The sequence below is a fragment of the Balearica regulorum genome, chromosome 9, assembly GCF_011004875.1.
Source record: "Balearica regulorum gibbericeps isolate bBalReg1 chromosome 9, bBalReg1.pri, whole genome shotgun sequence".
Taxonomy (NCBI): Eukaryota; Metazoa; Chordata; class Aves; order Gruiformes; family Gruidae; genus Balearica; species Balearica regulorum.
The window spans coordinates 17,520,431-17,539,313 of NC_046192.1; the positions used below are offsets into that span (position 1 = coordinate 17,520,431).

The 18,883-nt window shown below is 55.1% G+C and overlaps 1 protein-coding gene across 6 annotated transcripts in view; it reads right to left on the reverse strand.

The window, feature by feature from the left end:
- Positions 1 to 18,883, reverse strand: part of RUBCN (rubicon autophagy regulator) — a 32,854-nt gene that overhangs the window by 2,982 nt on the left and 10,989 nt on the right. For 2 of the 6 annotated variants that reach the window (XM_075761330.1, XM_075761326.1), the window contains exons 2-22: positions 18,121 to 18,274; positions 15,633 to 15,716; positions 14,514 to 14,673; positions 14,231 to 14,337; positions 13,524 to 13,664; positions 13,150 to 13,306; positions 12,376 to 12,924; positions 11,749 to 11,793; positions 9,758 to 9,853; positions 9,465 to 9,580; positions 8,774 to 8,975; positions 8,302 to 8,403; positions 7,434 to 7,508; positions 4,626 to 4,686; positions 3,493 to 3,625; positions 2,989 to 3,134; positions 2,578 to 2,642; positions 1,761 to 1,999; positions 1,303 to 1,364; positions 968 to 1,121; positions 503 to 596 (exon numbers count right to left, since the gene is read on the reverse strand). In XM_075761330.1, coding sequence (XP_075617445.1) covers positions 503 to 596; positions 968 to 1,121; positions 1,303 to 1,364; positions 1,761 to 1,999; positions 2,578 to 2,642; positions 2,989 to 3,134; positions 3,493 to 3,625; positions 4,626 to 4,686; positions 7,434 to 7,508; positions 8,302 to 8,403; positions 8,774 to 8,975; positions 9,465 to 9,580; positions 9,758 to 9,853; positions 11,749 to 11,793; positions 12,376 to 12,924; positions 13,150 to 13,306; positions 13,524 to 13,664; positions 14,231 to 14,337; positions 14,514 to 14,673; positions 15,633 to 15,716; positions 18,121 to 18,159 — 2,827 coding nt within the window. In that variant the 5' untranslated portion in view covers positions 18,160 to 18,274. Of the gene's footprint in view, positions 1 to 502; positions 597 to 967; positions 1,122 to 1,302; positions 1,365 to 1,760; positions 2,000 to 2,577; positions 2,643 to 2,988; positions 3,135 to 3,492; positions 3,626 to 4,625; positions 4,687 to 7,433; positions 7,509 to 8,301; positions 8,404 to 8,773; positions 8,976 to 9,464; positions 9,581 to 9,757; positions 9,854 to 11,748; positions 11,794 to 12,375; positions 12,925 to 13,149; positions 13,307 to 13,523; positions 13,665 to 14,230; positions 14,338 to 14,513; positions 14,674 to 15,632; positions 15,717 to 18,120; positions 18,275 to 18,883 lie in introns of those variants that run through there. The other 4 variants (XM_075761327.1, XM_075761328.1, XM_075761329.1 and 1 more) reach the window with 4 other exon arrangements.

The window sequence follows — 18,883 nt, forward strand, 5'->3', positions numbered from 1 at the left end:
GGCCGTTAGTACTGGACATTATCGAGGATGACTCTTGAAGGGGCCCGAAGATTTCTTGGCAGGCAGGAAGGGCACAGAAACAAAGCCTTTAGGCTCTCTGCTCTACAAGTTCAGCTCCAGCCATCCAAGCAGGGGCAGGGGAGCTGCGTGCAGGCTGCAGCCTGTCCCGTAACCACAGCAGAAGAGAAGCCAGGGCTCCCAGACACCCGCTTGCTGCAATCACAACCTGAATGTCTGCTGCCACCGGGGCAGGCAGCACACAGCGTGGTCAGGATGGGACCCACATGCTCCACTGTGCCAGCAGCTCTGGCCAAACACCATTATAATGCTGATCTGCTGCTGTGATAACACGGTGCAGAGTCACAGGCCATGCACAGGAGCACTGTGGTCTGGCTGGCTCTGGCTCTGTACCTCTCGCTAGCACAAATGCCACTCAAAACTGAAGAGGCAGATGTTGCTGGCCCAAGGTCTGTCCCCTCCCTGTTTCTCCCCAGCATCTCACCTTCACATGTCCTGCACTTGTTGAGCTCAAAGGGGAAGATGATGTCGCTCTCATTCTGGCAGAACTCACAGATGAAGCCTTTGGCTTGGCACAGCTAGAAGGAGGAAGGGTGAGAAAAAAGCATCTAAATCCTCCTCATCTCCCTGGCAAGCTGGGCACGAGGTAGAGCGCAGCAAGACAGCAGGACACAGTGCCTGGCTCTAACCACGTGGGACAGCCCTTCCCCAGCACGGAGCACAGCGAGGTGTCAACGGTGGGGGAGAGCCAAAATGGGGTAAGAAACATCCTGCATGTTCTGGTTAGCAGCTCTGTGGAGCAGGCAGGAGCAGCTAGCATTGAATCAGTTAATTTGGCGGCTGCCTGGCATGTCAAAGGCCCCCCCCATTGGTTATCTATGCAGCAAAGCCTGCACAGGGTGCCCCCGAGGGTGTGGAGCCGTGCAGGAGGCAGGCAAGGGGGCCTTACCATGCACTTCCCAACGTGCAGGCTGCCTGCCTTCAGGAGCTCTGTCAGGCGAGGCACCAAGTCCCCCTTCTTCGTGGCACTGAGGTCGCTCAGCGAGTAGAGGTGCAAATCCTCCGTCAGGTGGCCAGGCACCGCATCGAAGGAGTCTAGGAGGCTGCAGGACAGAGAAACCAGAGTTCAGAGCAAAGCGACTCCACTAAGCCCCCTCTCTCCACTGCTGCTTCTTTCTCTCCCTCTCCACTGCCCTCTCCCCCCGTTGCTCATTCCTCAGTGCAAATTGCCATGGGACAGATCCAGGACAGCAAAACAGCTTCACTTCACAGCCTGGGACTCACTCTTTAGCTAGCCGGCAGGTCTTAAACATGTTCTTCATGTGAAAAAGCTGGATTCGCAGCAGCTGGGGAGGAAGGGGGAACACAAGAATCAGTAAATAGAGCACAGTCCTTGGCCAAGCAGGTCTGCCCCATTTCCTGCGCTGGTGAAACGACCGCTGCTCCTCAGCTGCCGCTCCCCTGCTACCAAAGTGTTTACACCATGCAGGGCAAAGCGAGCACAATCATCATCACATGCTCCAGGAGATAAACCAAAGCCCAGCTGGACGCTAGGCAAAAATTCCTTCTGAAACTTCTACGTTACTGGACAAAGAACAAGATGTGAATGGAAACCCAGGGTGCTGGGCATTTAAGCCTCGAAAACCAAAATATCCCCTTCTCTCCAACTTCCCTGGAACGTGGTTTACAATTGGCAGCCACCCACCTCACCCAAACTCAGGAAAGCATGGAACAGGTCTTACCCACACTTGGTTGAGAGACTTCACTTTCCGGTACAGGGCAGGATTGATATCCTGCACGTTGAAGAGCGGGTCACTCCAGATCTTGCTCAGCAGGTCTTTGGAGAAGTTGCTCACATAGTACTTGCTGAAGTCCCACTTGCGCAGGATGCGGCTGGGGATGACCGTCTGGGCGTTCTCATGGCAGCACTGGCAGAAATACTTCCCCAGGTACTCACAGTACCGCAGCCGCTTGATGTAATCTGGCCAAACCCAGGCAGACAGGGAGGTCAGCCGAGGCACAGGCTCTGCCCAGCCACACATTGGACTCCCAACACTGCTCAGCATTTCCAACAAGCAAGGCAGTCTGCCTTGTCAGTACCTCCTCCAGCCCCAGACTGCTCAATACCGGCATCTGCAAGCACCCCTGCCAACTGCAAAACCCTTGGGGACCACAGTCTGGTCCTGTGCAGCCACATCTACCTAAACATTCAGGAAAGACAGCTGGTCAAAGAGCTCTGCAGCTGTACCCACAGTAGAACCTGCCGGGAGCTGTAGGAGCCCAACGGATGGCTTTGCCTTAGAAGAGTCAACATCTGAAATGCCCTCTGAAGGGCAGGCTGGCTGCTCTTTGCCTCCACCAGCCCCGTGACCTTCTGGGGAAGGAGACTCCTCTGCAGGTGGTACACATCGATGTGCCGGCAAAGCTGACAAAGGCAGCGCACCATTTCCCCAGTGACCTTGTGCTGAGCTCTGCCACCACCCACCCAGTCTGCATCTTCTCGCTTGTTCACTGGTTCTTCCCCACTCTCCTGCTACAGGTCAGGGTGCCAGCACTCACCAGGATCAGTCCGGATGCCACAGCCTGCACACCGGTAATTCTGCTTGGCCACGGCCACCTTCCTCCTGCCCAGAGACAGAAGACGACTTGTGTGAGTCCAGCCCAGAGGACAGGCACTGGCACAGGGCTGGATGGCAGAGATGGCCACGTGCAGTGCCACTTAAGCATGGAGAGCAAAGCCAAGGGAAAAAGCCCTGTTGTGCTCTGGTGCACACCAAAGGCACCAATCGCAGGCACTGGCTCCATCTCACAGCACCAGCTGCTGGTGGTGACCACCATGGATTTGCCAGGCTCAGGGCAGGGAAGCCCTGGCAGCCAAGTGAGAAGGAGAGGATTATCAGCCTTGGTGTTGATGGAAAAGGGTTGGAAAGGGCAGGTCCTTGGAGAGCCCTCGGCCGCACAGGTCCTTACGTTGGGGCTGGGTGAACATTGAAGATGATCTGTGGTCGCGGTGGGGCCCACTCCAGGTTTCCGCGCACCCGAATCCTCAGCTTGTAGATGTCGGCATGTTGTCCATCATCAGGAGAGATTGGCAGAGAGTCAGGGATGGGCAGGAGCTGGGAGAGGCAGGCAAGAGGGTCAGATCCCTGCCTGGTACCACAAAGGCAATGCACCTGGCTGCCTTGCCAGAAACCTGCAACTGCAGCCCTCTGGAAAACCGCCAGGCACCAATCTGCTGCTCCAGCTGAATGGGAGCTGGAGAAGGGATGTCCCCAGGGATCCGGGCACCCTGGTGTAGGAGGCCTTGGTGGCAAAGCCCCTCTCAGCTGCACCCATCTCTGGAGCCCAAACCCGCTCTTCCAGCTCCACAAAGGGATCACCAGGACTAGCAAAGCCCCTGGGTACTGGGCTGAAGTCAGGGGTTCAGGGAAGAGTGATCAAATGCAATCAGTGACCAGGGACTCACACCCCTACCTTCTGTGGCACATCGTGCTCAGGGACCAGCCACTCCAATTCAGAGGCAGCTGGGAGCTGCATGCCCTCAAACTGCTTCAGCAAGCCCATGGCCACGGCCTCCGCCGAGTTGGAATTGAGGAAGGAGTGGGATCTAGACAGCGAAGGGAGTGGTTAGTACCGGGTCTCACAGCTGTGCCCTCCTCACAACCCTTGATTCTGGTCCCAGCTCAACCCCAAAATGCTCCCTTCAACTCTGGTACCTTATATCTGCACTGCTACATGGCCTTAAAATTGATAATTATTGATTTCTGTCTTTGCAGCTGCCCCCAAGCAAAGCTGGCTAATGACACAACAACAGCTGTTTAGGAAGGCAAGCAAAACATATCTTACCTAATGAAACCTGCGCCTGTTTGCAGGGGAAGCTGCAAAGTGAAAGCCAGTGTCTGTACAAGCCAGAAGTAACTGCTCTCCCAGTACGAACCTACCCAAGAAGCTGCCGAGCAGGGACACACGTTTGTATCTCACCCAACGAGCAGAGGGGTCCCCACATCCCAAAGCGGTTTTGTTTTCAGAGCATTAACACAGCAGCTGTGCTTAAAACAGGTTGTGATTCACATCCCCACAGCCCCCACCTCTCCACCTCAGGGCAGTACCGGGAAAGGACCGAGTACTTCGTGTTTAAGCTGTTGCTGCACTGCACAGAGAGTTTGTGAGCATCACTGTGTGCCAGCAGTTCCACCTCTGGGTCACAGCTCAGCAGTGAGGGTTGGGGAGAAGGTGGCAGCACCACGTAGTCTAACAGGCTGTCATCCCAGCTGACAGGGGGGAGGCAGGGGAGGCTGAGAGCCAGCAGCAAGCCAGCAGCTGGTCCGGATGCTCCAGGACATGCCAGGTCCTCCCCTCAGCCTCTTACCTACTAGGAGGTATGGGGATCTCTCCTGACACCAGTCCACACCGTATCTACCTCATGCTCATGTAACAAGTGAATGATCCCGATCATCCCGGGTGCTGCTTCCCAAATTTAAGACTAGGACCCAGCTGGAGGGATGTCCACTCCAGTGCAAAACCACAGCTGATGCATCTGGAAAAGCAGAGTTGGGCAGGAAGGGGAACTTGGTACCAAGATATCTCGCCACGAGTCGAAGACATACATGGACTCTGAGGAGAGAAAGGACTTCCTGCTGGAGTCTGGGTTCCTCTTGATGTCTGCATCTGAATCACAAAACAGACAAGGTGGAGCAGATGGGGCAGGGCAGGGGGATACACTTATTTCAAACCCAAGCTTCACTGTAAAACTCAACAAGCTGTTCAAAAGCACGTGAACTACAGCATCCACTTCTACCAGTGGCACGGAGCAGCAAGGAGAGGTGCAGTCTAATCAGTCGCCTGTCGGAGTTACAAGGGAAAGACATGGTGGGATGCTGTGAAAACAGTGAGCCTGGGGTTTGGGGGAGACAACTGGCTGCTGGTACAGATGGTACAGGTCACACACCAAGTCCTAGCGGAGACGTGGTCTGAAACAGTATGCACGCAGGAGCTAGGAGGGCAGGACAGCAAGGTTAGCAAGAAGGTTTAGTAGCTCTCTACATGCAGTACAGATGCTGCAGGGGGTTAGCAATGGGATGCAGAGCCCTTCTCTCTACTTGACCACAACCTGTAAGATCAGACGGTGGCCATGTCACAGCTGTCGGTGACTGCGCAGCGGGGGCTGGGAGCCTAAGCCCAGCACTCCAGAGACACGTCAGCATCCATGCAGAGAGCAGGTCAGCAGCCACAGGGGCCAGCCTTCTGCAGAGGCCACAGACCCATCTCCCAAGGATGGAAGGCTCCAAGATAAGGTGCAGGACACTGGGGTCCTGCTCTACCCCACCCCTCTATCAGCTCTCCAACAGCCTTGGGCTGCCCCACATCCCTCCTCAGTGCCAGCTTCAGGTCCCAGGCAGCACCCAGTGGTACCTTCATCAGTCATCCCTTTCTTTCACCCCAACAGGTTTCTCTGCTAAACCCTAACAGGAAATTCATCTGAATGGCAGAAGGACCCTGGGACAGGAGACTCTTCCAGCAGTACAAGCTGGGCAGAAGCAGGCAGAAACCCTGCTTCGTTACAGACTCCCAGAAACAGGAAGGCAGGCACGTGAGGGGAAAGTACTACAGGTCAAGACAGAAGAGGCCAATGCCATAACCTTCAGCCCAGCAGATCTCTTTTGTACCTCCGGGGAGCTCTAGGAACAGGATCTGCAGTGACCACACCGCCCCCAAACACAAGCTTGCAGCTCCCCCAACCCGGTGGCCCAGTGCCTGGCTAGGGGAGGCACAGCTCGGGGTCCCTGCTCCTCCACCCTGAGCGGGTCGGCTATGTGGACCCGCACAGAGCCCATCTGATCCTGCCCAGGCACCATCCTTACCCCGAGGCCCGGGGAATCGCAGCCCAGCTGAGTGGAGAGAGCCACCCCCCCGAGCTGTTGGGTCCCCTGGGGAGAGCAGGGTGCCCGGACAGCGAGGGGAGCAAGTCCCAGTCCTGCCCATACATTTACAGCCTCACGCTAGTGGAGTTCAGCATGGGTGCTTGACCCTCCTTGTTTGACATCCATTGCTAGAAACAGGCACAGGAAAGCATCCTAATGCTAAGGAATCCACATACCTACATCATGCGAACCGACTTCTAGCTGCAGAAAACAGGGAATTCAGGCAAACAGCCTCCTGACCACGTAGGGCACCGGCCAGACATAACCCGCCCTGCTCTGGTGCCTTCAGCTCTGCGCAGGAAGGTGCTGCATGGTCCCAGGCTACGATGAACATGAGCAAACAGCGTGGCACACGCAGCACAGTGTGGGTCAAGCATTACAGGGACGCAGAGCTGGCGTGCTCAGGCACTGCCATCGTCTCAGGGATGGCAGAGGGAGCCAAATCTGACCCAGGCTCCTGCGGGGGCTAGCACTGGGATCCGGCCACCACTTGCTTCCCAACCCTAAATGCAGACACTCTCCAAAAGCCTCCAGTTAGCTGCCCAAAACATCTCTGCTGCCAATGCTTTCACCAGGTGGGACAGTCCCCAAGAGGCTCGTGATTAGCCCCCAAAGCTAAGGACATCACCCTAGCCCCTGCATGCCAGCTTCAGGCCAGGATGAGCCCCCCTGGATTAAACGCCAGACACAGCAGGACTGACAGGGAAGCTCCGAGCACCAGCAGCTCCAGCAGGAGCAACCCGCTGGCACCGAATGCCTGACAGGAGAGGTCAGCAGCAGCCCACGTAGGCTGCTCCCTTGCTAAAGCAAACAGGGAGCACATGAAGGTTATTTAAATGCAGCCAGCAGACCAGAAATACCATAAACAATAAAAACACTAAGCAAGACCCAGCTGCACGTGATCCCAGTGCCCAGGGCCTTCAGCGTGAACAAAGTGCCTGTGCCCTGTCTGCTCGCACTACTTTTCTCTCTGGGCTTCTTTGTGGAAGGATTCTTCTCCAAGTCAAGTCTGGGCAGGTCGGGAAGGGTTGGCCATGGTTTGGTTCAGAGCTACGGCACGCCTGCTCTGCCAAGTCAAGCAGAATAATGCTCCCCAAGGCACGTGGGATGGAGACCTGGTCCCACACCACAGAGGACTCTGCTCTCATCCAGCCCAGGCTCAGCCTTCAGCAGCTACAGAGCTACAAAGCTGTGCCATTGCCCTGCCGAGCCCTACCCCAGGCGAGACAGGTCTTCACCACAGCAGGCACATTTGGTATATCCAAAATACTGCACGGCAAAATGCCCTGGAGGAGGGAGCCCACGGCAGAGCTCCTCTCCCTCCTCTCTGCTCTCCACAACATCTCATCCTGCCACAGCTTTTCTTGCTGACATCTGGATGATACTGGTGACAGTTCCCAAATCAGGCAGATTTCTGAGAAGTGTGCACGTGCACACGCACACACCTTGCACACAAACACACACATGCCGCAGGGGAGCACTGCGGGGTACTACCTGAGAACAAGGAAGCCATTGACACTGAGAGGCCGTTCTTGGACATTTGAATCAGGTTAGATCCATCGTTACCATCTGTATAACATGGTGATGACAAAACAGTTGACTTCAGTGCTTTGGCCAGGCCAAAGAGAAAGGGCATAATAGAAGAGCAGCACTCACACAAGAGAAGCCCAGAACTGAATTCACATACCCCTCCATGGGCTTCAAAACTGAGCCCAAAATCTAGCCCTCAGGGACTGAAATGAGGGCTTTGCTGTCAAGAGACAAGAAATTTGTAGCTGGAGACTGGACTGCTCCATCTTCTCTTTAAAGTCAGTGAGACAGAGGTACTGCCAAAAAATAAGTCATCCACCACAGAGGATGAACCAGGCTCTGAAGGAAAGGGACACCCAGGGACCCAGATAGGTCTGCTGTGGGCAATAAGCTCAGCCACCCAAGCTGCCAGGAGCAGAGATGACAGATATTACAGGTCAGGATGCGACCAGTGCCCACCACTGCCACCCAGGAGAGAAGTGGTCAGAGCTATGGGTCCTTCTGCCTGGGGAGGAGGAGAACAGGATGGCAGCTCTGCCATCTCTCTCTAGCTGTGACAGCAGCTATGTGGACCAGACAATGAAATGGAAACCACCTACCAGCCAGAGGCACCGAATGCTAGAGGGTTACAGAGGATTTTGAAGTAAAGTCATGCCACCACATGAGGGAAACAGGTTGCTCTGCTCATGCTCAGAATTCAGCCATTTATTTGGGAAAAGTCATCCTGAGGGCCAGAGGGACATGCTCTTCTTCAGCGGCACGACCTCAACACAACCACAGAAAGGAGAAATCTGTCTCTACGCAAGAAGCCAACGCAGCCACTCCCTCCTACCTCGGATCTCGTACTCCTCCACATCCTCTGCAGAGCCAGAGTCAGAGAGCCGCATGGAGCCGTGGGAGCTGAACTGGGACCCGCTGTCTGTCGCCACAAGACCTGGGAAAATGCAACACAGCCAGACCATCAGTGGAAGTGGTCTGAAAGGTCACTGACAGCTAAGGGAGAAGTTGATAGCCAGGTATGGCCAGGGCAGGGAGGGATGGAGCTCAAGGATGGAAAACACTATGGGTGCAAAATGAAATTACATTCCATAACTCAGCACCAGCAGCACACAAGTGTTATCAGCGTACAGTGTCAGTCCCATTATGGTCTTCAACAGCAGCAGGGACTCACAGATCTCTGCAGCACCTTGGGAGCAATATGAGTGTTTCCCACGAACAGGCGGGAAGGCGGGATGCTATAAGGACAGGCAACGGACAGAACACCCACATCCCACTAGCTCATCAGCCCAAAAGACATCACCCACTGTCTGAGCCCATCTCCTGGCAGATAGGGAATTGGTGTCTGGTGCGGATCTGCTGGCGCCGAATGCGAATCTTCTGTTTAAGCTCCTGGATCTCTTTGTCGCTGTCTTCCTCCTCCTCCTCCAGCTGCCGGCTCATCATGTTGTATTTCATCAGCTCAATGGCAGCAATTAGGGACTCTGAGATGCTGAAATGGGCATTCTCCTGAAAGGCAAAAGTGAAAGCATTCAAGGCTGTACCGCAGAGAAACTAGGAAGACCTGGTAAAATTCTGTTCCCCATCTGTGACAGGAAAGAGCTTATTACTCATGGAAGGTGGTAGAAAGACCTTAATCTCTGTTGACCCCACAAAGCCTGACTCTTCTATGAGAACCTAGGAAACTAAAGGCTTCTTGAGCACCAGAATACTCACAAAACACAAGGGGCATCCTATGAAGAGGATGTGCAACTCATCCACTCTGGGGAGTCAGCACACATGCATGAGGAGCCCTAACACGTTGCAAAGCTGCTGTGCATATGCTGGATGGGCAGACCCCGGCTGCCAGACATCAATGAGGAACTCAACCTTGAAGTTCTGTGCACAGCTCTATACCAGGAAATACTATGGGATTATCTTCCCCATGGAGGGAAGTATCACTGACCCCGCAGTAAGATACGTTCTCCATTGCACACAGGCAGCTGCCACTTCACTCACCTTCTCAAGGTCTGCACAGCTGCCGAAGTCCTGCTCAGAGAGGTAGCTGATGAGGGACTGCCCTTCCAAGGGTCTTCTGAACATCCCTTCCCCTGAGCTCAGGTACTGGCCAGAGTCTAGAAAAGCAAGAGACAAACATATGAGGGAGGTACCTGCTGCTAATCCTCATGCTAACGAGCCTTGCCAGTGCCCAACAAGCATCTCACAAGCAGGTGCCAGCAGCTGAGGACACCGAGGCTGATGGAGAAGCCTGACCAGGAGCGAGTGTCACTGCTGAGGCTGGCTGCACTCACCATACTCCATGTAGAGGGAGCTGGGTGTGCTCAGTTCGCTGCTCTGGGTGGAAGCAGAGACCAGCCCTTGCCCTCTGCCTGGATCGCCGTGGGACTCTGGAAGGGAAGGTAACACCAGCCAGACATCAGTATCCCCAATGTGCCCAGCCCAGCACACAGAGTGAAATGGAACAAGTTCAACAACACACAGGCAGGCACAAATGGACGTGAAGCAAGGAGGGACATCCTTCTGCTCTGTGACACAGCTGAGGGCGAGCCCAGGAGGGGACAAAGCTAAAGGCGTACTTCAGGCAGGAGGGGAGAAGGGGAAAGAAGGAGAGAAGCTCATAAGAGCCACAGAGCAGTCAAGTCCTGAGCCTTCCTCTCTTTAACGCCTAGCAGAGCTGCGGGATGCAACAGCCTCCAGCAAGAACCTCTGCCAGCCCCTTCTTCCTGCTGGAGCATCTCCAAGGGAAGACTTATCCCTCAGGGCAGAGACAGCCATGAGAGACAAGGGGAAACCTGAGCAGCCAAGGGATCTGTGGGGCTCCCAGCCCTGCAAAGCAGCCTGGACAATGGTGAAAGGAGGCATCTGAAAGACACACTGTTGCTCAACTAGAAGCCAGGGTTCCGTGCGCACAACCCTAGAGCCTGGGCTGTAGTGCTCAAGGTGACCTACACAGGCTCTCGGCTGGGCTCTGCCCAACACACGCACCGTGGTGCAGCTCCCTGCTGGGCTGAGCTGGCGGGGACTGCCCGGAGCTGGCCTGACCGGAGACCTACAACAGCTGGTGCTCTATGGAGAGCCACGGCGCTGGGAAGCGCCCGGACAGAGTGGCTGGGTGACAGAGGACTGCTGAAGGAGACTGAAAACACCCTGACTGAAGCGTATGGGTGTCGACGGGGGGGCAGACATCAGCTGACATCCCGAGCACAACAGATGGACAACCCCATCCTCTCCACCTCCTAACTCCTCTTTGCTCCCAGCTTCCCTGATGTGGCTGGAGGCTCCCAAGCCCACCAATACCAGCATCTCCTTGCCAAGACCATGAAGCGGCGGCCAGCAGGATGGGGCTTGGGACTAACCCACCCAACAGGGTCACAAAGGAGACCCATTGGGGTGGGAGGCTTTCACAGCTAACCACTGTAGCCTGGCAGGGTCTCCCACAGCCACCTCAACCTTGCTGAAAATCACCATGGAAACCACCTCATGTTCACCAGCCTGAGGGATGCCACGTACAACAGAGCCTACTGCTGAAGGCAAAGTGACGCACTGCTCAGCATCTTCTGCTGGAGCAGGGCACAGGGCTGGACACGTCTGTTTGGACGCCCACCACCTCCAGAAAGGAGCCTTCACAGCTGCAGAGCCCTCAACACCCAGATGTTAGCTTGACAAACCCGGTGCCACTGTTCAGTGAATGCAAAAGAAAACAGCCCATTTTTTTGAGCTGCTGACTCTTTCTGCATGTGCGGCAAAGGGATGATGGCACCCCAGCACCTCTGCTTGGGGGCAAACCTGCCCCAAGCCCAGAAGAGTCCTGGCTGTGGGTGCAAACACAGCTGGCTGGGATGCGGCTGAACTCAGCCAACATCAAACCTCCCCGTGCCACAGATCCACTAAATGAAAGGAAAAATAAGATGTTCAAGCCTATGCCTGCTTAGCTGCCAGCCCTTATTTGCTAGGTGAGAGACAAAACCTCTCCTGGCTCCCAAAGCAGTGGGATGGAGGGAAGGGCAGGGGACGCAGCTCAGGGACTCGGTGGCCAGCACTCCCTAACGCCATGCAAGGGAGCTGGGCACTCTTCTTGGCCTGGTTCAATGCTCCCAACAACCAAGCTGGGATCTTCGGTCAGGCTGCATGCATAAACCTGACCACCCTTCAAAGCACCAGCTGGGACACAAGGAAGAAAGAATTTTTTTGTTGTTTTCTAAATGGACACTAATGAGTTGATGGAAATCCTGAACTTGATGCAATGGTCACTAATGGAGGGCTGTTATATGGGCTCCCAAACCTGCCACTGGATCTTCTATTATAATGGTGATATCCCTGAGGCCTCCTGGGCAGACAGAGGAGGAGGAGGGCAGCATTAAGGGAGAGAAAACAGAGACAGACTGGTTACTACTCAGCAAGCACCTCCACTTCTCCCATGAAGGCAGCATAGCTGGGGCAGACTCCCACGAACTGGTTGTCCCCTTACATCCCACTCCTCCCCACCATGCATTCACCCACTCAAGAGCACAGGAGGACCCAGCAGGTTACCAGTAGGAGGACATCCTATCAGTAGGATGAGCCCAAGCCTCAGCCCAGTGCCCTGCCATGGCACCATGCCCCAGCCAGGCAAGGCCAGTGGGGAAGCAGGATGGTTAATGCCACGGCATCACTGCTATTTTCTAAGTTTTTGGTAAAAGCTGCCAATACAAGTAACAGACCGGCCCAGGGCATTTTGGGAAGCAGGATGTCAGCACATCACTCCAGTGTGGAGCAGGAAAGCTAAGGGCAGAGACCAAATTTCCCAACTGTTTGCCCACAGTTCTCCTTGCTGATGTGATCCATGGAGTCAAAGGGGCGGCCAGCATCAGCCGCTGGGCACCGGGGACTCCCACACCCCAAAGCCATCCCAGAAAAGTCATCCCATTACCATGCAACTTCCCCGAAGCCACGTTGGTGTCAGAGTGCGAGCGCACGTGGCTCTTCTTGAGAATGCCGTGCGGAGCTGACGACTGTCCCTCTGAGAAGCTGGACCGGCGCAACAGGCTCAAGCCCCTGCCTCCACCTCCACTCGCCCCCTGCTCCCCCAGGGATGAGTGGGAGTCCAGCTTCTGGGAGCTGCTGGAGGAGAAGAGTTTGGAGCTGCTGCTCTTGGTGCTGTTGGTGCTGGTGCTGCTGCAGGCCCGGCCCCGGCGCCCCAAGTTCCCAATGGCCAGGTACTCTGGCCCATCGTTAGCATCGCTCTGCGGGTCATCCTGACTCCCCGTCCAAGTGTCCTCGCTCTGGCTGGTGGTGCTGGAGCTCATCTCACTGGCCGGAGAGAAGGGGTCTTTGGGTGAGGGGATGTGGCAGCGGGTGGCAGAGCTGGGCTGCTCCAGAGGGGACCTGCCATTGCTGAAGGAGGAGGACCGGGTGGACAGGCAGCGCTCCTGGGGCTGGCTAGAGCTGGAGCTGACGGAGAGGCTCGCTGGTCTCCTGTCTGGACAGAGGTAGAAGCAGGATGTCACACACTCTGGCACAAGCAGACCACCCTACAGCAATAAGCTTGTATACTGGCATACCCACCATGGGCAAAGTCCAGGGATCTCCCTCCCAGCACGGGCAGAGATCGCCTCACACCCATCCCCCATGATGACTCCAAGACCAGAAAAAAGGCAAAGGTTTTTTTGGGTCTATCCTGAGCTTCCCAGCCCACCCTTGTTACCTGAGAGGCCGGAGGAAGCTGGACGATCGAGGCTGGAGAAGGACCCAAAGCAGCGCTGCTGCGTGCAGCCTGCAGCGGGGATGTACGAGGACGCGGGGAGGGCAGTCAGGCTCTGACTCTTGGTCACTGGAGGTGGACCGTCACTCTTCCTGGTAAGCTGAAAAGAGGCGGCATCATTATAAATCAGTATTTATGGGGCTACACGTCAAAGGAGCAGCAACAGAAAGGAATCGACCTGCAAGCGCCTGGTCACCAGCCAGCAAAGGACACAGCAGCCCTGGGGGCAGGAGGATGGGGAGAGAAAAATGCCGCGGTGCAGAAGGGAAGCGGCTCTTTGCTCACAGGTACAGGGCAGGCTCCCATCGGGAAATTACCAGGTTCTCAGTGAAATGATCCAGGCAGCCCAGCGCCCCAGGCAGACGGCTCTCCTGTCCTTCAGCGTCACGGTCACACATCTCTCTTGACCCAGCAGAAGGACCTGATGCGCACAGAGATGGCAGTGACGTGCCGGCCAGCTGAAAGAACACAGCTCCCATTTAATGAAGCCTCATTAATTGCCTTCCTCTGGGGAGCTATGTGCAAAGAAAGCAACTGCTGATCACTCCTCTGGGGAGGGGCAGCTGGCACGGGGCTGGCACGGGAGGTCACTGGTGTCATCAGCAGCAGTGGGCAACCCAGGTGTCCTGGGGTGCTGCTTGTCCCCTCTGAGGGTGGCTGTCCCTCACGACCAGGCAGCTCTGCTTGCCGGCCCTGAAGCCTGAGACTGTTGGAGAGGGCTTTAAAGGTGCCTCTTACAAAGAACCGGTCCTCAGGTCCTCATACTCAAATCCTCAACGCGCACCAGAAGCGAGGTCCCCCAGTACAAGCTCCACACAGCCATCTCCCCCACCCTGACCCCTGCCAGGCTTGTGCAGGCAGCACAGTTCACTGCTCTCCTCCCCTCTTGGAGCTCCTTTTGCTACTTTCAAGTCCAGCCCCTTGTCCAAGGGCTCCGTGTGCCCTGAATGAGACCTCACACAAGCAGCTGCAGCCAGCCGGTGTCTGGGAAGAGCCAGATGGAAAAGCCGGGACCTCAACTCACCATGGAGGTGTCGATCTGAGCCAGAAGCCTGGGGTTGTTCTGCTCGACAGCCTCCAGGCACTGCAGCATGGCCGTGACGTGAGCGTCACTGAGCAGGAAGGCAGTGTCTGGGGAGAGAAAACTGCTGGTCAGGGAGGTCCCTCTCACCCAGGTGGTTTCACAGTGCCGGTTGCTCACACACAAACCACCTTTTCTGCCGTCCCCCCTCACTCCCATACGGCTTGGCGACGCCACCAGCTAGGTATTTTCCTATAAAAGAAGGAGCAGGCCCGCTTCTCTTTACCTGCGTAGAATTTCCTGATGTACTGCCGGTTCCCCAGGAGCGGTCTCAGCTGTGCCGACAGGCAGTGGCACTGCAGGCTGTGCTGCAGCCACAGCTGCGCGATGGCCTGGTCCCCCGGGCCCTCGGGGTCGGGCTGGCCGCTCTCCTGCAGGCTGATGAACTGGAAAGGGAAGCCAAGCACGGGTTAAGGCACCCAGAGGCAAGTGGGGGAGCAGGGGTTGTTCCACCGCACGGCTTTGGTGTCCCCCACGTAATGGGAGCTTCCCAGTGCTGGTCACTGTCAGTGGGAAGGAGGACACATCCCAGCAGCTCCCCAGCCACCAGGGAGGCAAAAGCACCGGAGAGGAACAACACTTCAAAGGTCAGCCAGTGACCAAAGTCCTCCGACAGCCACCAGCAGTATGAATTTCTCCTGCACGTTCTCCCACCCGTGTGCCTCATCCCTGACCCAGAGGGACCCCACGCTCCCCAATCCAACCTCTTCTCGGTGGTGATGGTCATGTTCTTGCTGACACGTTGACTGGGGAAGGTGACAGCTAAACACCTGAGCTGCTGCAGCTTGAAGAGCTGTGCTGGAGTCACACCCCACATTCCCCCACAGCAGGCTGCACGCAGGGACTACCAGGGGTCAGCCCCTTGTGCCCACCCATGGCGGGGACTGTGGATGTCGGCACGGGGCAGCCGAGGGCCGAGAGCAACCCTGTGCACCAGTGGTCAGCACAAGCCAGGAACAGGAGAACCAAATGCATGGTGAAGGCACAACCCAGAAATGGGACAGCCCAGACCTTTAGAGATTTGCACAGATGCATGAATCACCCCTGCACACACACACAAGTGCCGCTTGTGCCGGTTCCCTTGGTGATGCTCGCTGCACCCGGCCGAACTGAGCTGGAGACTGGCCTGGGAGAAATAAGCAGCCGATTGTCTCAGCTCAAGCCACACTGAGTTCCCGGGACATGGCTTGTACACAAACACACAGCTGCTTCAGCCTCCACAAGCCATGGAGCCACGTTACCCACGGCAGGCCAACAGCCGAGGTGCCGCTATCCCACCGGTGAGTCTTGCAGCCCAGCTGCCCCCTCCCCGCCGAGCACAGAAGGCCACCCCACCAGAACCTACCTTCTCCAGGTGATGAGCAGAGCCGGGACTCAGCCAGCGAATGTCCTTCACAAACTGCCAGTAATCCTTCTGTCTGCAGCACACCTGCCCAGGACAGGCACGGTTAGATACCACCACCCAAGTCCCAGTTAAATGGCAACACCCCCCATCAGCCCCATGCTACCACGAGTGGAGAGCCCCTAACCCTGGTAGGATGGACCAGAAAACAGACAGAGGAAGAGCAGCACTGCTTTACAAAGGAGAAACATCACAAGCATATAACAGTTTTGTAGATCAAGGGATCGAGTCAAAAAACTCTGGCTTGATGTAGATAAGTTGTCTCCTGCCCCTCCCACAGCGACCTCTCAGTTGTGGTCAGCCCACAAGTGACCAGACAACAGATCACACAAGCTTTTCTTCTTCCACCAGCTAAGATCCCAGTCCCTTTTACCATGGAAACATGAGAGGTCTTGGGACAGGGACAGGACGTGGCACCGAAAGGGCTCACATCCCTGATGCAGTGGAATAAGCATCCTAAAGGCCAACCGCAGGTCTGCCAAGTTCAAGGTTGACCAAGTTGCCACGTCACCATTCCCCTTCCTGACGAAGTGGGACCTGGAGGAGAGTCCTGATGCCTCAGCACTGCAGTCAGACCTCAGCGGGCGGACACGAAGGGCAACATGGAAACACATCCCAGCAAAACCAGCAACCATCACTGTCTTCTGATGCAAGCCACCACTGAGGACACCAGCACGGCTGACCACCCCACGTAAGAAATTTGGCATTGCATTTCTATCAGCTCTTTGTTGCTGTTTGCCTCAGCTTCAGTCAGACAACGAGTTATTTTGTTCATAGTTATTCTTCCCGTTAAAGAGGAACTGCAGCAGAGTTGCTGTTTTCCTCACCACCCTATTGGCTGTAAACACAGCCCCAAAATGTCTCTCTTCACCAAAAGGCTGATTTCTTTTTTCTTCCATCTCTATTTCCTCTTTCACAAGAGTCAGAGGAAAGGGTTCTGGTTTGTGGTTTATTTGTTTGAGGGGGTTGGTTTGGGTTTTTAAGACTAGAGAACTAATATGGCAATTTTAGTCCTCTAAATTGAATTGAGGTTTAGTGAAGAAACAAACAAAATTCTCTCAAAAGTTTAAAAATCTCTTACCCCAGTTCTCTTAATATATACATATGGATTTTTTTCACCTTTTTTTTTATTTATTCCCAGTTGTAGGAAAAAAAAGTTGATAAGAAAACAATAAGTAAAAGGAAGTGTTTCACTGGGGCACCTATGAGAAAACTGCTGTTAGGAAGCTGTATTTTCACGGGCTTTCCCTTGCAGCTATGCCAGCTTGATTGGTGTCACAAGCAGAGGAGACATTTCTAGGTAAAAGAGCTGCCTTTGCCCATAGCCAAAGCATCGAGGAAGGCAACACGCCATCCTGCTTTGCATGAACTGTTACCAATAGACAGACAAATATAAATAATTCAAATCTCACTTCCTGAAGCCTATTAATAGCACGTCCATCAGAAGGGAGCACTGCACTCCTCACATCGAAAAGGAGCTTCTCTCCCTGCGGATCTCCCGAAACTGCCTGGGCTGCACCACTGGGGACTAACGGGAACAGAGCAGCACGGGAACCAGTGCTGACTGCAGCTACCACCTCCAGGGATCAAAGCACCCTGCTGGGATGAGCTGCCAGCCTGGCTCTTCCTGGAGGCTTATTAGCTTGGGTGCAGCATTGCGTAGGTGCGGTTTTCCTGCTCCTGGACCCAGCTGGCCCGTGCAAGCTGCCGGGGCCTCCTCTGTATTGCTCGCTTCTCTGCATCGCTCGCTTCTCTGCATCGCTCTGGGTGGCAGAGCTGCGGATGGGAAGCCTGCCTCCAGGCATGCCCTGCAGACTTGCTTCAACTTTCCATTGTAAATTAATTGTGGTGGTAATTGCAAGCTAAAGGGAAGATCTTCAGGCCTCTGCACACAAGTGGGAAGGAGAAATTCTTCCAGGCAGCCATGGAAGGAGGAACATCTGGGTGAGCAACTGCAAGGCACGAGAGCCTGGAAAGAGAGATCCCATTCACGCAGAGCGCAGATTTGGCTGCCAGCTCCTGTTATTATTAACACAGCTAACCAGAAACAGTAAAGATGTGAGGTTTCTCTTGCCAGACCTTGCTGGGGAGTTGTCCAAGTGCAGACGATATTGGGCTGACTCATTGCAAACGCAGCTTTATCGCTTGGCTGCAGCAGAAAGGAGAGAGGGGATTGTCCTCAGCGTGCGGGGCACAGGTACTTAGAAAAAACACATTGAAGGTGGATGAGATAGAAAGAACACGCACCCAGGTCCCTCTGACCAGGCAAGTTCAGTCCCTGCTTCGATCACTTCCCATGCTGCTACAAGCATTGTACCCACTCCGTGCTATGAGCACTGAAGCAAACTGCAGGCAGACAGGACTGTCCCACCTGCTCGTGACAGGCACCGAAGCAGCTACAGACAACAGTGCTGGTAGGACAGAGCCCTACCTTGTCATGGATGAGACCGTGGTAGAGGATGCTGTGCATGTCTCTGCAGAGCCGTTCCAAGCCTCCATACTTGGACCAGACATTCGGATTGCTGGTGGACACCAAGCCTTCCACTGTGGTCTTCAGGTTGCCTAGCAGCTTCCAATGCTCCTTCCTGCAAAGAACACAGCAAGTTGCGTCAGATATACAGCAAGAGGAGCTTCACAACAGGACCATGGTATTGCACTCTTTCCAAGGAAGCTCTGGTCAGGCTGAAACCTTCGGTGGTCCAGAAGCTAGCAAAGGTGAGCTAAAGGATTTTACACCTCCCTGTGGTCTCCCATGCATGGTTTGTGGACAAGAGGCCCTATCATAATGATGCTTGTAATGGCTGGTAGCCACCACCAACGTGGTCTCAGGAGACAGTCAGAACAAAGACTGATGGCTCCTGCAATATACCACTTGCTTGGTACGGGCCAGGAAAGCTGGAGGACGTCTTTCCAGCCAGCATCTTGTTTGCTTCACTCACACGCCCTATCAGAGACTGTTCAGAGCAGCAGGACATCAGGAGTACAGCACCTGCAAGGCAACGGCACGATGTCTACATCTGGCAGACACTGGCCACACTGTACCCACATTCACAGAGGGTGCTGTAAATTGCTCCCCGAGCAATGTGCACCACATCAAGCACTCCAGCACCATCAGGATGCAGAAGTGCTCCACTCCGAGTTCAGTAACTCTTCATCTGCATCTCCACCTGTCCAGCTGCTCTCTGGGCCCTGAG